The sequence below is a fragment of the Neodiprion pinetum genome, chromosome 5 (genome assembly GCF_021155775.2).
Source record: "Neodiprion pinetum isolate iyNeoPine1 chromosome 5, iyNeoPine1.2, whole genome shotgun sequence".
Classification (NCBI taxonomy): domain Eukaryota; kingdom Metazoa; phylum Arthropoda; class Insecta; order Hymenoptera; family Diprionidae; genus Neodiprion; species Neodiprion pinetum.
The window spans coordinates 19,569,550-19,585,649 of record NC_060236.1 but is presented as its reverse complement, the minus strand read 5'-3'; the positions used below and the strand labels follow the sequence as shown (position 1 = coordinate 19,585,649).

Sequence of the window (16,100 nt, the reverse complement as noted above, 5' to 3'; positions counted from 1 at the left end):
ATTACGTTCACGGACAATTTGGGGGAAAACAGGTAGTTTCAAAGCTTACGAGATTCGCTAAACATGGCCAAAAAAACGAGCATGGCCAGAAACTACTAAAAATATGAGGAGTTAGTGTGATTCCTTTTTGAATTTCGTATTAGTGGTAACTCATAGAGGACCCAGGAAATCATTTTGGCATTGGGTAGTCATTCCTTCGGAATTTCTTTCGCGTTTCCCTACGAGAGAAGCTTATAATTTTGGAGTTGGGTGAAACTTTCGTAGATCGCCAGTATCGCCTCTGGTAAAAAAACTCTCGGTTTTCAGTATGGTTTCTATACTGAAATATACGATACCATATTTTGCTGAGCTCAAGAACGCTTCCAATTCCTGAAAACACCCCAAATCATTGATAAATTTGAACTTTGACGAAAAATTTCACGCAGGTTTTCTTTATAATTTTTTTCGTAGAATCGATTGGTGCAGTCAGTTTTTCAAAATAATGACTTAGCATAATTTGTTTAAATAATTTTTTACAAACAATTGCAAATGTCATGATACATAATACGTATATTTTATTTTTCCATTTTGCTATAAATAGAATATTTAGTTTGGTGCTATCTGACAGAGTTTTTTCCTCGGCTTTAATGGGTTAATAATGAATCACGTGATCATAATTACAGCTGCTTATGCTTCATTATCCGTTCGAAAGGGACTACGGAACTGTATTGCTAGTGCTGAGTTTACGTCTGAATGACCACCTAAGTGGATAAATTAGTCTCCGTTTACCTCACATTTCTCCGCAATATCAAGAAAACCTCTGTATTTTTCAGAGAAAACAATCTTCAGTGTCGCCATTTACTTTGGGTCGCGGCTTCGGATGTTAAACATCTATATTTATGAGATACAGATGAATGGACCATGTTATCAACCATTTGCAGCTTTTCAAAACCCCTGACATTCTATGAAACCTTGTGAAACGGGTTGAACTCGTTCGAAGTACCTCGGATTACTTGGGGTTAGCTCCGATACAGTGATACGGAGATAAATAACGTGAGATCTTCAAAGGATCCCGACATGATTTCGAATCTCTTAAAATCTACTGAATTCATTTCCAGTCTATTCAAGATCAGCGAAATCGACAATAGCGGGATCCATAGGACGGACACCATGGATGCTTCGATGACTTTTTACCAAAATCAGACTCACGTCGAAGTAAACATCGTTCTGGGACGGAAAGACATCGATATACTTTCTAGCGAGCGGCTCGGAACCAGTTTTATCGTAGCAATAGCACAAAAACTTGTAGTAAAGGGTCTGGACCGGGCTTTCCAAACGTTCCATGAATGTCATTAGTGATGGGAGTCAATTGATGAGGTACGTAATTGGATACGCGCTGTTGAAGAATGGATTATAATCCCATGCGTACATGACGCTGGTCGAGTTGCCGACCACCGAAAGCTTTAGCTTGTGTGCCACTGCTAACAATGAGTAGCAGTTGGTCCCCAAGATCTAGGTGAGAATAAGGTCGTATTCGGTGTCAAAAGTGATGATGTTTTGCAGCTGGGGGAACCTCATCAGGTTGCAGAGTTCATTTGATATCTCCTAGGAAACGTGGTCTATTGCTTTTACCCCAACGTAGAGTGACTTCACCGTTGTTGGGGTTATGCTATTACTGTTGAACTCTAGCGTTCCTTTCAGGCTGATGTAGTTCAGTTCTCTAATTGGCTCTTTATGGGGAAAGTAACTTACAACGTCAACCGAGTGACCTGCACATGTTAAACGAATAACGAGTACCTCGAAAATTATGTTGTTACTTTTTCCCTGGTACCGAAATATCGTCAAAAATTTCACACAATCTGAAAACTAAATAGTTACTAAAATTACTACAAATTTCAAAAGTTCCATGATCACAACTTTGCGATGTTAGATTATCTCATATTCACATATCAAGATCCACTTCATGAAAAACGAAAATTCTACAGTTACGTTGAAATGAAAGTTCGTGATAAACTGAATTTTAGAAACATTCAATAGGTTTCCTTTTTATTGGAGGATTTGAACAATTGCGGAAGACTCTGATAAATGACTGTTATTATGACGCTTTGCGTAAATCCAATTTCATCGTTTTTATATTAACGGCAACTGATAAGGTATTAATGTAACACTAATATGGTTCAAGCACTTCTTTTTACCTCCATTTTGTACGTAAAGTGATCATCTCTGTGACAGTAAGAAAAAAGAGCATCGAAGTACGGAAAAATGCACTTTTTCATCGTATTTTCAAGATAATACATCAGTCCAGTGAATTGCAAATAGTTGGCGCAAAATCGATAGAAGCTCCACTTCCGTTACCTGCTATAGCTATCGACCGCTGTAAAACGCTGAAAAAATGGATAAGAAGCGTGGTTGAAGTAAGAATTCCCGTATGAGAAGCAAACATTAAGTCATTTGATTGAAAAAAAAATCGTTAACAGAACAGCATTTCGTATATTTTTAGTAAAAATTAAACTAATTCGGAATAACCAAAAACCTATCTCAAATTATTTACATTATAAGGTATTTAAACATGCCGGAAAAACCAGACAGTTTGACAAAACACAATTTCCACAAGCTTGTTACATCATTTTCACATACTGCAACATTCTATAGGAGTTTTGCTTTTCTCTAACCCGATAACAGCCTGAGATTATACGTATAGGCGATGAAAAGAATTCACTTCGTCTTTATTTATGTCAGATTCCACAGAGCTACGATCAGGTTTTTTACCATGCTGATTACGTAAAAAGTCTTTGAAATGTGTGACCACTTTTTGAAATTCCGGATTGGTAGTTTTATATGAAGTGGGTAAAAAATGTTGTAAATATTGTAAATCCTATCACATTTCATTCATGACTCGAAACCCATTGGATAACGTGGATAAATAAAAATATGGGACAAGATTAACAAATCGTTTTGCTCACTTTCGGTTTCATTTTATCATTCGAAGTTCACTCCTGTTACTTTTGAAAATAGACGCGATAATCTCTGTTGAAATTGAAAAACACTTCCGGAATCCCTGAAAGCCGTCGTCTGTGAGCTACACGCAATACACTTTTTGAAAGACCACGAAAATATCTGCAGAAACTCTCTCGATATTTCTTCTTTTTTTTTCTTCTTCTTTTTTCTTTCCATCGTAAAGGAAGCTCATTTCGATTCTCTCTCTCCACTGCCGTGGTTGGAATGAGGGTAAAAAATTCTTACAATTCCAGGCCCTCGGTCTCCGTGACAGATCAGAAATACGGACCATTAGGCAACGTGCGCACGACTTTTCTTTAAACCCTCTCGTCACGCGAGCCAAGTAATACTGGGCTGGCATGAAGCTGACAGATGAGGATAAAATCCACGTGAGGCATGATCAAAGTACTTCGATTTCGTTTCGGAATCGCTCTTTTTTTTTTTATTGTAACTTATTGCGAAGCACGTGATCGTTTTACACAAAACTCTGTCGTCAAACATTCTGTTACAAGATTAAATGCCTGCTTGATAAATAAGTTTGTGACTAATGCGGGAAAGTCAAGTCAAAAGAAGCATCTTATTTGGAGAACGTTCGTCACTTATAAAATTACTTTCCATTCTCAAAGTCCAGAAGTGTATCCTTCCGCTCATGTAAAAAATCGATTCCTTACCAAAGAAATGAGCAAAACTATAAATTCACCGGAAGTGACACTTGTAGCTGCGATTAAAATCATACCGATAACGTCTCCGTGACTTTTATGATTCAACTATAATGTTGAAGTCTACTTTTGTACCAGGCAAACTCTTTTTTCTCAATACATCTTGAACAACAATTTAAAATGTAGACTTTTGTGAATTTTCAACTTCCTTCCGCATAAGGTACATGAATTCTCTTGAAATATGCATCAGGAAATGAGCATCAATACTGGAGAAATAGTCACCAATCTCAAAATACTTTATAACTCCAAATAGTTTGCTGTCTTCTGTTTCCCGACACTTCTGTCTTAATGATAGTGACAAAATTTCTCAAGTTTGAGAAATGAGTAGATGAAAATTAAGTAAAATATTAATATCCATATATTCCAATGACGAATTACAGTTTGTGGCGATAACTATGGTCACAAAAATTAGTTGTTCGTTAATGCTTGCAATTATATCAAGAGATATCTTCATGTGACCAAAAATAGGATAACCCAGACTCCACATTTGTTTGCATAACAAATGGTATCGGCACATTGGTTTTACTTGGTCTTTTGTTTGCGCTGCCGCGTTGAAGGCTTTGTCGTGCCAATAAAAATACCTAGTACTTTTCTGATTAAGAGAAACAGAACAATTACGACAAGCGCCGCGGCGGTCAGTAAGAACAAAATAACGTCGATCAAGTAATACTGGAACCAGTTGAGGTGCAGGGCCGAAGACTTGAGTGGCTCGCCACCATTGCGGACGATATATTCAATCCAAAAAACTGCTTCGTCCAGTGGAGAACGTGGACGATCCTTGAACAGCCTTGAAAAATACGCAGCATTTGACTGGTACTTTGGGTTTGTTAGTACCTCACTCAAAGCTTTGGAAAAGGTAGCCTTGTTGAGATCCTTGTAGTCAAGGTGAATGGCGAAACCACGATGCGCGTAACCCGCCACATTGAATGTCTGATCCACGGCAAACGGGATTCCAATCATTGGAACTCCCGCGTGTATCGCCTCCTCAGTCCCCATCAAACCTCCGTGCGTAATAAAAGCCTTAACTTTTGGATGACCTAGAAGAGTTGACGAAAAATTAGCTTCAAGTGATTTTGCCAGTTACACTCTAATATGTGATCATTGTGACTTGAGGATTGTAATGTTCACTTTGACAAGAAAAGCACCCAAAGTCCATTTTCTCCATTCTGTGATATGTGGTAAACGCAATGTAGACATAAGAAAACATTAGACATTTGTTTTTAGGTATAAATTCCGCCGCTTAAGAGCTAAAAACCCTCTAAGTTTGCCCGTAAAAAGTAACCAAACTATTCAAAATGAAAAGTCTCGAATGGGTTGAGTCAAAAAAAAATTACGTCATTACCAAGGATTCCAGAAAAAGCAGTCTTGGAGGATTGCCTTGAGAGGTGGTTTGCAGCCCTGAAACGACTAGATTGGAATATAAAAAAAAGTGACAAATGTTTCTACGTGTGCTACGTGTCGCAGAATGATGAAAATAGGTGACATGCAACAAGGGTACTTTCCTTGTGCGAGACGAAGAAGTAATTTGAAGGACTACTTGAGAGGTATTGAATCGATTCGAGGAACACTTACGGAGAACTGCGTACTGTGGTGCCCACGAAACGACTTTAACGTTGGGTGGAAACGGCTTAGGCAGATGGTCCGCGTTACCCTTCCAAAGGACATTGTAATTGGGAAGTTCCGAAAAACTCTCATATATGGCGGATATCCTATCCGACGAAAAGGTATCAGACCGCACCATTGTGCCCATGCTGAAGTAGACCACCCCATCCTTAGACGAGTTTAAAAACTCTTCCAGTTCCTAAGCAGGGTGACAGTGTTCATTAGTCTTACCGTAAATGTACGCATTATTCAATGCTTACCTTCGACAAAACTTGGGTTTCATCGACGTGCAGACCTGCCACTTCAACAATGGCTGGACTCCCTGGACGAACGCCATGGATGCTGGGGTGACTGTTAACTAGCATCAGGCTCATGTTATTGTACAAATCAGTCAACGGCGGCATATCCTCGACGTACTGACGAGCCAGCGGATCGGATACTGTTTTCTCGTAATAGTTGAATAGGAAAATTGAGTAGAAGTAAATGATGGTGTTCTCCACGCGTTCGAGAAAGCTCATCTCATTCGTGAAGCTGCCTAACTGAGACGGTATAAAACTAGGATTTCCATCGCCGAAGAACGGACTGTAACCCCATGAATACATGACCCCAGTTGTGACCCCGACGACTGGAATCTGCAGCTTGTGTGCCACGGCTAGGTAGCAGTTGGTCCCAAAGACCTCCGTCACCATGACGTCGTACTTGGTCTTTGTGTTAAGGATGTTCTGCAGTTGAGGGAGCCGCATCAGGTTGCAAAGGTCGGAAGGTTCCCGACCGCTGATAAAGCGAATCACGTTGTGAACTCCTTTCACCTCTTTGGTAAACGATACTGTTATGTTGTTCACGTAGAAATGTAGCGATCCCTTCAAACTTATATGGTTAAATCCTGAAACTGATTCCTTTGGAGGAAAGTGACTCACAACGTCAACCGTATGGCCCGCTCGCGCTAGGCCGACCATCAGTGGCTCAAACATTATGTTATGACTTCTCCCTTGGTATGGAAATATGCCGAGGATCCTTGCCGCGTCTGTGGCACAACAGGTGATCAGGAACACGAGTACAGTGCGGAATTCCATCTCTGCAACACAAACGTTCATAATCCGTTTATACGTTTTCGCATCATATACACTTCATTCAAACCATGTTTTTTAACCAATTGTTGACTGAACCAATAAGCAGAACAACCCATAAACTGCTGGCATTGTCACTATGTTCACGATGCAATGACATGACCAATAAGTAGATCATTCACGATCGTACACAATGGTTGTTCATACATCAATATTCAGTGTCAAACGCTACTGTGATACATATATACTGACAGTTTGAACAATGTTTTTGAAGATTTACCGATGTTTTACACTAGCTGTCAACCAATCTCTCACCTTTTGATTTACGCGGGGCTTTTGCCCACTCAGGTTGGGATGAAACACGAATGTTATACTTGATCACAAGCAAGTACGGAACTGCACATGATAAGATTCTAGTAATTCTTGGTAGCCCAGCGTGATAACCATGTCTGTTTATCAGTAGAAAAAAAAGAAATGCCTTGTTCCACTCGATAGTTCATTTCTACTGGCACAGGCCCAGTATTATCTCACTATTTCGCCAAGGTCAACATATATCAGGCTATGTATAATTTACGAGCCGGGGGTAACAGGGATTACAAAATAATGCAAAACAATATCTGGGCGGTATCGCAATGACCAAGCATTTCAAAAGGTCTCTGTTGATTAATTGTATCTTTCTCACATGTAATGCTGGTATGCGTTGATACGTATACTGTGGCAGAATATTTAGAAGCGCACCTAGAAAGTGGCAATGAATTTTTCTGTGTAGGTTATTTCAATATTTCAAACCAAATCAGACAGGAATTGTCATTCTTATCCAGTGTTTCACTCAAATATGCTTCATTGATCCGATAATATTGAATAGTCAGTTGAATTAATCGGTTTTATCAACTCTAATTCATGTGTCGATCAGACTAACCGTATATCAACTATCAACGATTTATTTTATCGATTGAGAATGTTTAATGTGTAAGCGAGCGTGATCTTGGGGGCAACTGTTACACCGAGAACTCTGACACTAGTAATTATCTCCTTCGTCACCAGCCTGACCCAATGCTCCGGCGATAAGCAGCATCAATATAGTCTTCTGGACGACCAAGCAATCGGTGTTGACGCAAGTCAGTGCTGAGCAAATGGCTGTACAATAGCAAAAGCGAGTCAGCCCCTTCAACGTGAATTCAGCGTGTAACTCTGTGTGTAAATTATGATGTAAACAGTGGCGACGAAATTTTGCTGATCGTCAGAGAAGATAAGCTTGACCCTCTTCCGCATCCAGTATATCGATTTTCACAACTTTCGAGGATCCGGAATCAGAACTACCTGCCAGTCCCGGAACTTCGTCAGTATGCATTTCTCGACACACACCATGGCGATCATTAAGAGGATGGAAATGCCCAAAAAATTTTGTTAATAGCGAACCAAAATGAATAGAAGTGAGTTCAAACCATTTCTGTATTCCGAAATCAGACACTTGTGCACAGTTTGCAATTATTATTTTTAACAAGCATTTTATAGAAATGATCAGTACAAAGATCTTGACAGATAAATAATAAGCATAAATTACAATTATCCAGTATTATGAAGTTTTTTTCTTTTTTTGAATGGTGCGAGTTTTGGTACTCTTGTTAGTACGCAGAACTCTTTTCAAAACGTGGAATAAACTCAGGAGAAACAGCGTTGGTACAGCTAGTAAGAACAGAATAACGTCTATCAAGTAATACTGGAACCAATATAGATGAAGAGCCGAAGACCTGAGGGGCTCGCCTCCATTTCGAATGATGTATTCGATCCAAAAGACTGCCTCATCCAACGGCGACATAGGACGATCCTTGAAAAGTCTTGAGTAACGTGCAGCATTCGATTGGTACATTGGATTTGTCAGTACCTCATTCAGAGCTTTGGAAAATGTCAGCTGGTTGGTGTCGTCGTAGTCGATGTGAACGGCGAATCCTCTGTGTACGTATCCTAACACATTAAATGCCTGGTCTCCAAAAAACGGAATGCCAATCATGGGAACTCCGGCGTCTACCGCTTCCAGGGTTCCCATCAAACCTCCATGGGTCACGAACGCCTTGACCCGGTCCGTCATGCCTTCTTGACAATATCCAACTATCTTTGTTGCCTCATCGTGAACGGAAAAGTATAACCGAAACCAGAAGATTAATTTGAGACGAATGCTTTACGGATTTTGCAGTAAATCCTCAGTGAACTAAAATTTGTCCCATACTTGATTATTACCTTCATGAAAATAATAAACTTACTGAGAACTGCGTACTGCGGTGCCCATGGAATGACTTTAAGGTTTGATGGAAATGGCTTTGGCAAATCTTCGGCATTACTCTTCCAGAGGATATTGTAATTAGAAAGTGCAGAAAAACTCTCGTAGATAGCTAGTATCTTTTCCTGTGCAAAAGTGTCAGACCTGACCATCGTTCCCATGCAGAAGTAGACAACACCATCTTTTGATGAATTTAAATACTTTTCCAATTCCTAAAAGTGATGAAAATCATTGCTTTTGCTACGAATATCTGAGTTTAAAAATCTTTCAACACTTCACCTCTGAAAGTACTTGAGTCCTGTCGATGTGAAGACCTCCCACTTCAACGATGGCAGGATTTCCTGGGCGAACACCGTGAATGCTGAGATGACTGTTGACCAACAGCAAGCTCATGTTATTGTACAAGTCATTTAACGGTGGCAAATCATCAAAATACTTTTTTGCCAATGGATCGGACACTGTTCTGTCGTAGTAATGGAATAGAAACTTTGCGTAATAATGTTCTATTGTGTTTTGCACGCGTTCGACGAAGCTCATCTCGTTCGTGAATGTCCCCAACTGAGACGGGATGAAACTCGGATTAGCGTCACCGAAGAAAGGACCGTAACTCCATGGATATATAACGCTGGTTACGACCCCCACAACTGGAATCTTCAACTTGTGAGCTACGGCAAGGTAGCAGTTGCTCCCGAAGACCTGAGTCACCATGATGTCGTACTTCGTGTCTGTGTTTATGATATTCTGCAGCTGAGGAAGTCGCATGAGATTGCAAAGGTCCAGAGCTGACTTTACTGAAACGGAATGTACCATTCCGTAGATTCCGTTGTACCCCCGAGCTAAAGATGCTGTGACGTTGTTTACGTAGAAGTGCAGTGATCCTTTCAAGCTTATGTGGTTCAATCCTGGCACCGGCTTTTTCAACGGGAAATGACTGACAAGGTCGACTGTGTGGCCGGCTTTCGCCAGTCCGATCATCAGGGGCTCGAACATTACATTGTGACTTTTTCCCTGGTATGGGAATATCCCTAGGATTCTTGCTCCATCCGTTAGACAAACTGTCATAATTATTACGAAGAGGGTGCGAAGTGCCATGGCTGTGAAAGAATGTGATTTACTTGTTTCGACCAACATGGCGTCGTCAAATAATCCCTATTACATAATAATTTCAAAATTTCAGTTCAATGGTTATACTTCATTGTGATCACCGAAATTTAGGTACTGGAGTGCTATCTTGAATTTATCACATGAAATTCTGAAACCCGGTAGAAATAAATGTTCCAAAAACTGCAAACAGTCGGATAAAAATGCTTGTGGCAATGATGTAATAAGTATTTGAATATACGGATTTGAAAATAACGTAACCTTACGGATGTGCGGATGTATTACATATCACTTTTTTCTGAACAAATCTAACAAAATCTATCACCTTAAAATTTCTCGCATAAATATTTACACTTTTTTTTTCAGATAAGTCAGTTGATCGATCGATTTCTTGTTTTTGCGTGAATTTCATTATGGAACGGTGTATCAATTTATCGCGTTTACACAGTAGTCTATGTCTACTTCTATTGTGTAACGGATTTCTTATATTAGTAAGTCAGGTGCTATAACCGCATAATGGTGATGTAAATCTTATAATTATATAAATAGTTATACAGATCAAACTGAATTTTCATAAACTTTCCCAACAGGGTTCGAAGGGATTACACAAAACAAATAAATAAATAATTAAAATTCCATCTCGATGCTTATGTGCTAATTCGAGTTTTCACATTGATGATTGATGTGAATGACTATACGGATACTGACCGACTGACTATCCTCGCAGCCTCAAGATGATCGACACCACACGTATATGTGAGAACATGTGGCGTCCAGATTCTTACAATTGTAATAACGTCAAGCTTATTTGAACGAATTCATACGGTTATAAAAAAGGTAATAAACATCGATACTGCAATACCATTTAGTAAATATGAACGTAACATGCCTATTGCAGCGAGTTCGCATTGCAATTAACAACCACTGATAGTCAACTGTCTCCGAAACTGGTCACTGATAATTTTTCGCCGCAACAAAGTGTACGTCGAATGCAGTATGAAGAAACATCTGCAACTCACAATTACTTGGGGAATAACGGAGGCGGCATCTCGCCCAAGAGTGAGTTTCAGACTGATTCCAAACTACTGAATTTCTGACCCGACTATCATTATCACGTGCTAACGAACCACCTTGAGCGAGAGACTATGGCGATTTTTAAATCAATCACATCTTAGAGGTAGGGGTCAAAATCCCGGAAGACCAAAAAGTCGAATGGTCGAAAAACCGAAATTTTGTGGTCAAAATTTTCATCGTTATATTTTTATTTTGTTCCGTCATACTCATAAGTAATGATGTGTTACAGTATAAAATCTTACGGTACGTATGTTGCCATGAAGTCTACTGGAATTTCATGGCATTGAAATGATGCCTGGAGCGAAACGGTTGCATCACAGTTTGAGATGACTGGCAATGACATTGCGATTGAAATATTATGCCATGTATGTAGCTCGGCGCTACAAAAAATAATAACACCAGCAATTCGTATGTGTGTAAAACGACGCGAAAGTATTCATGTGATTAGGTGCATAATACAATGCTTTTTGCTGTAATATTTTGTTTTAGTACAGGCTGATAAACGAGTTCTTATCTAATTTCGAACCGTACTGATAGCTTAATTAACTTCGCAAACTGCTTTACTGATGGTACATGTTTATTATTCGTAGTTACGAACTGATTAGATATTTTTTTCTATCGGGAATGAATAATTCATACTTGAACCGATTTAGATACGAATTGAACCTTTTGATTAGCGGATGATATGAATCCGTTGCATACGATTCTTAAACAGAAGGCGTGACATAATATCATTGCGTATTCAAGAAATATCGGGTTATTCATACTTACACTGCAAATCTAAACGTGTTATGGAGCGTGTTATTTTAATAACACATATTCGTGTGTAGTAAGAATCTGATGTCTTAAAAGAACACACGTTGTGGCGATATTATAAATTCAAAAGTGCTGCCCGCGAAATTTTGCTTTGCTTGAAACGGCTTGGCATTTGAAAGAGTCTACGGGTAGACGCCCAACCAACCGGTTTATAATTCCCCGTAGCGATTGTTTAATCATTGTAAACGATAATTTCAAATTAAAGTAACACATCGACCTCGCCAGTAAACATCCGTACGAATCTTAACCTGTCAGTAAAAAATAAAAAACAAAGCCAAGTTACGAGATCCAAGGAATCGTCAATTTTTACAGTTTTCTTCGCATTACGGAATCGCCGCGAAGAAAACTCAAGAAGACCGTGGATTCCAAATTTTATCAAAAGATTCGCAAAATCACATGAACAATTACACGACGGAGCTGCTGCCGAGTATTAAATCAAGGGATAAGTGATTTTTAATATATCTATGACTGACAACCTTTTTACATGATCACTATAGACAATTTTATATCCCAGTGTGAATTCCGGCGTATTTTATCTTAATTTATTTGTGAATGTTTGGAATGAATGTGTAATTTTAATCGTTTGAACAATGGACGAGATTTAAAGAGTTTTTGTATGTTATTTATATTTTATTTATATTCCCCTTATGTTTTATTTATATTTTATTTATTTTTCATTCACGTTTTATTTATATGTTATTTACATTTCATTTATATTTTATTTATTTTTAATTTTTTCCATTTATAGTCAATGTCACATTTATTATCGTACTCGTCATTTTTTTTTTTTTTTAGTTAGCCTGTCTATTGATTTCATGTTTTTTCTTTTATGTTGACAATAGACTCAAATTCTTCACCGTCCCCTTATTGACATATGTTTTTGACCTCCCACATTAATCAGAATGTAGGCAAAAACAAAAATAAAAACAATTATTTACAACGTCAACCGTGTTGTGTGTTCTTTCAACGCACATCGTGTATAATTCCAACGCACTTTATCCGTATTGTAAATTTAATACGCTACGACTGTGTATTAAAACCTTCATACGCAAAGCGCAATACGTTTTAAATGAATTAAAATAACACGCATGTGATCACTTAACACGTTTTGGCCGATTTACACACTTCAGCCGCTTAAATAATGCGCAAAAAATACAATATTAGATAAACCCTTGGATTCGAAATATCTTTTAAAGCGAACGATGTCACGACGGTTGAAAAATATAAAAATATGGCTTACCGTACATTCATTACATAAAATTAATATTTTCTGTCTCATTAAGCCGCGTGTTATTTGAACCGGAAGTATCTTAATCTGAGACAATAAGAGAAAATAAAGCATGTTTTACGTTAGATTAAAAATTTTAAAAAATATTATTCAAACCTTCAAATTTTTATCGTTATTCTATTTTAGTATGTTCGTAGAAGAGAGATATGCACAAAAAAGATTACACATCGTATTCCATATTTCTTCTACATTTTAATTATTTATTTCTATATAGATACTATCCTGCAAATTCAGTTCGCTGATGACTGATTAATGGAATATATTTTTGATTGTGGACAGTAAACGAGGAAAACGGATGGGGAAATATTAAATTCTTAACATTTAATACATGCTTCTGTTCATACTGTTCAGATAAATTCACCATTTAGGAGTTCAATTTATTTTCGTAATGGACAGTTCGAAGCACTGAAATTATAAGTAATTTCGTATCCACCAAAACAAATAAATCACTAACTTCTCCAAACGAGGGTAAAGAATCTTCATTGCATTCCGTTAAAATTATACTCCCAGAGTGATAGGAAGTTCCGTGAATAACAATTTTGGAAGATCGCATCATTGGATTTGTGAACCATTCTGTTTCATCAAATACTTCACTAAATATTTGAGCATACGGAAGGTTGCCGAGTACAACAGTGGGTTCAGAAGTGATATGGTCACCCCTGTATAAAAACTTTTTAAATGGCAGTAAGGGCGAAAAAAACTTGTTCACTAAAAAATTTCGAGTGGTTACCCTGATGTACATCTATATGCATGAAAAGCGTTACACCCAAATCTGTACAATAAGCAACTTATCAAAATTTATATTTATTTTCAAAGTCATATTGGAATAACGCGTTTAAATTTGCAATAGTTACCTAAAAAGTATTTAAATAACACACCAAAGGTGTGTTACAAATTAACACACCCTAAAACGTGTATGAAGTGACTACAGGGAAATAACACATATGAACGTGTAAACATAACAGTTTTGGATTTGCAGTGTACCGAGTAAAATTGAGACGGCACATATCGCTGAATGAATAATTTATAAACATACCGCACAATTGAACTCTGGCGAATGAAAAGCATGTCGTCTATTTCGTTACGGCCAAATCTGCAGGGCTTTGTCACTAATTCTCGCATTCCCAGTAATCTATCAGCGACAAACTCTCTCTGGTATCTCGACGTTGTGCATTTCCATAATTTATCTCTTGGCACTTAATTCGACTTCTTGCGTACATGTGCGCGCGTATTATAGTATTCGGTGTCAAAGCGTCTTGACAGTTAGTTGTGAGAAAAAATAATGAGCGTGCCTCGAGGCCTCGGCATCGGGAGGTCGTTAAACGTACTGCACAAATATTGCGATAGAGATTCATCTTTGCGGTAATTTCAAAATCTCAAGAATACAAATATAAAACCAGACGTGTCAAAAATGGAGAGACAAAAAATTTTGGAAATGTTAATTGCAATTCGAGATTAGTTGTAGGTACATCATTCGGCGATACGGTGGAAATTCGGGAAATATATTGCGTGTAGATAGTTGAAAGTATTCTTCAGTTCAATCATGGTTAATAATTGTAATATTACACCTTTATCTACCTACCTGAAAAATCAAACTCCAAGTTAACAGGGTTCGAATATTCTTCAGTTCAACGCAGTATGGAGTTGAGATGTTATGGTTTTACTGTTGTTGATGTCACTGGATCAACGTTGGCCGTTGAGAATTTGGGAAAAAATGTTCGACTAGAATCACTGTGATACAATAAGGTTCATTCTGCAGTCTGTTTACGATTAAAGTAACCTAATCTATGGCACTGAAAAACATTCACGCTGATAAGGAAAGTATTTATAATTTTACGATTTTCACAATGAATTTCATTTAGTATCAGGTAAAGTGTATATTATTAGTCCGGAATAAAAATTAATCCGCGAATGCAGGTCTTGGCAAAAACACTGTCGAAGATCGAATAAAGTCGTACGTATTGCCGAGAGTTGGGCATCCACTTTGTTGATGTATTATCTCGTCATCCGCGCTGTGTTTCATAACTACGATCCCATATCTTACATGGAATTATGTAATAGCTTTGATACCTAGCCTTCCACTCCTAATCGTTCACTTTTTGCACGTAACAGCAGCGTAAAAGATCCGTGAGGTGGCCAGTTGAAGAAAACAAAAAAATTAGTGAACGTTTTAGTTGCAAAGTTAGTTCAACCGGGAGCCTTAGTGTCTTTCTGGAATTTTAGTTCGCACCTATTTGAATTTACTTGTCAATGTTTTGCTGTTTGAAAAGATAGTGTTTTTATGGGAATAAAAGTACTAAAATTACAACGGTAATAAAGGCACTGCTTCGAATATACGGAAAATTATGTGTAATTTTTACTTCTTTTTTTTTTACGACAAACTGACCACCACTTCGGCCGAGTCCCAGCTTCGCCTGATCACTGCAAATTTTTTATACCGTTGCAAAATAATCCCGACTGTGTAACGGTTAAGTCCACTTATCAGTTGAAAGAAAGAAACCAAACCTCCGGCCACATCTTTGTTGATTTTCAAGGCCACGCACGTTTAGATTCGAACACGGACTTTGATCTCGGAAGATATTACACAACATGTAGCACTTCACATACAATGACATACTTATACGCTAACGAGTCTCGAGACTTATTATCAGCTTCAGGATTATCCGAGACTCAAGCTGTCACTATGACGAAGCAAATTAATCTTCACGCTCTTGATATTTCCTGTACAGTAGAGAATGTCGTACGGATCATGAGCACGATTATGGACGCGGAGCAAAAACGAAACGAGATCAATTACGGTTGAAAAGGTCAAGTTGTTGGCTAAACAATAATATTAAACGTGAAAACGTTAGTTCAACTACCTGTGATATTATACGGGTGAAAAAAAAGTTTTCACTATGACACGTTATTACATCGTGAAAAAGATTAGGACTAGAATGGAGAGATTGAATATCGAAATGTACAAGGAATTCAATGTCGTCACCCATAGATTTTCATAACCTTGATCATACTCGCTTTAGCCATCTGGGTACTTCATGCAAGATATTCTTGAGCCCACTGTATTTATTATTATTAACTAGTATTGCGCACCATAAACAAAAAAAAACAAAAAAAAAAAACAAACAAAACCAGTTTTCTAACCCAAGAAAAGGGCACCTATCGTATCAAAGTTTTGAAAT

General features: G+C 38.0%; 3 protein-coding genes across 4 annotated transcripts in view; 1 reads left to right on the top strand and 2 right to left on the bottom strand.

The window, feature by feature from the left end:
• LOC124219254 (retinal guanylyl cyclase 2) overlaps positions 1-16,100 on the top strand; it is a 138,623-nt gene that overhangs the window by 26,204 nt on the left and 96,319 nt on the right. The gene's annotated exons all lie outside the window — the stretch shown is intronic.
• LOC124219262 (UDP-glycosyltransferase UGT5-like) lies at positions 3,391-15,424 on the bottom strand. 2 transcript variants are annotated; one of them, XM_069136414.1, is made up of 4 exons: positions 14,504-15,424; positions 5,558-6,372; positions 5,268-5,496; positions 3,391-4,732 (listed from the first exon to the last, which is right to left on the bottom strand). In XM_069136414.1, exons 2-4 carry the CDS (start codon positions 6,368-6,370, stop codon positions 4,218-4,220), a joined length of 1,557 nt encoding a protein of 518 aa, XP_068992515.1. In that variant the 5' UTR covers positions 6,371-6,372; positions 14,504-15,424; the 3' UTR covers positions 3,391-4,217. The 2 variants fall into 2 exon arrangements, with proteins under 2 accessions (XP_068992515.1, XP_046482549.1); XM_046626593.2 differs by lacking the exon at positions 14,504-15,424 and adding an exon at positions 6,680-6,808.
• On the bottom strand, positions 7,817-10,521 carry LOC124219255 (UDP-glucosyltransferase 2-like). The gene is made up of 3 exons (XM_069136506.1): positions 8,922-10,521; positions 8,531-8,854; positions 7,817-8,498 (listed from the first exon to the last, which is right to left on the bottom strand). Exons 1-3 carry the CDS (start codon positions 9,771-9,773, stop codon positions 7,941-7,943), a joined length of 1,734 nt encoding a protein of 577 aa, XP_068992607.1. The 5' UTR covers positions 9,774-10,521; the 3' UTR covers positions 7,817-7,940.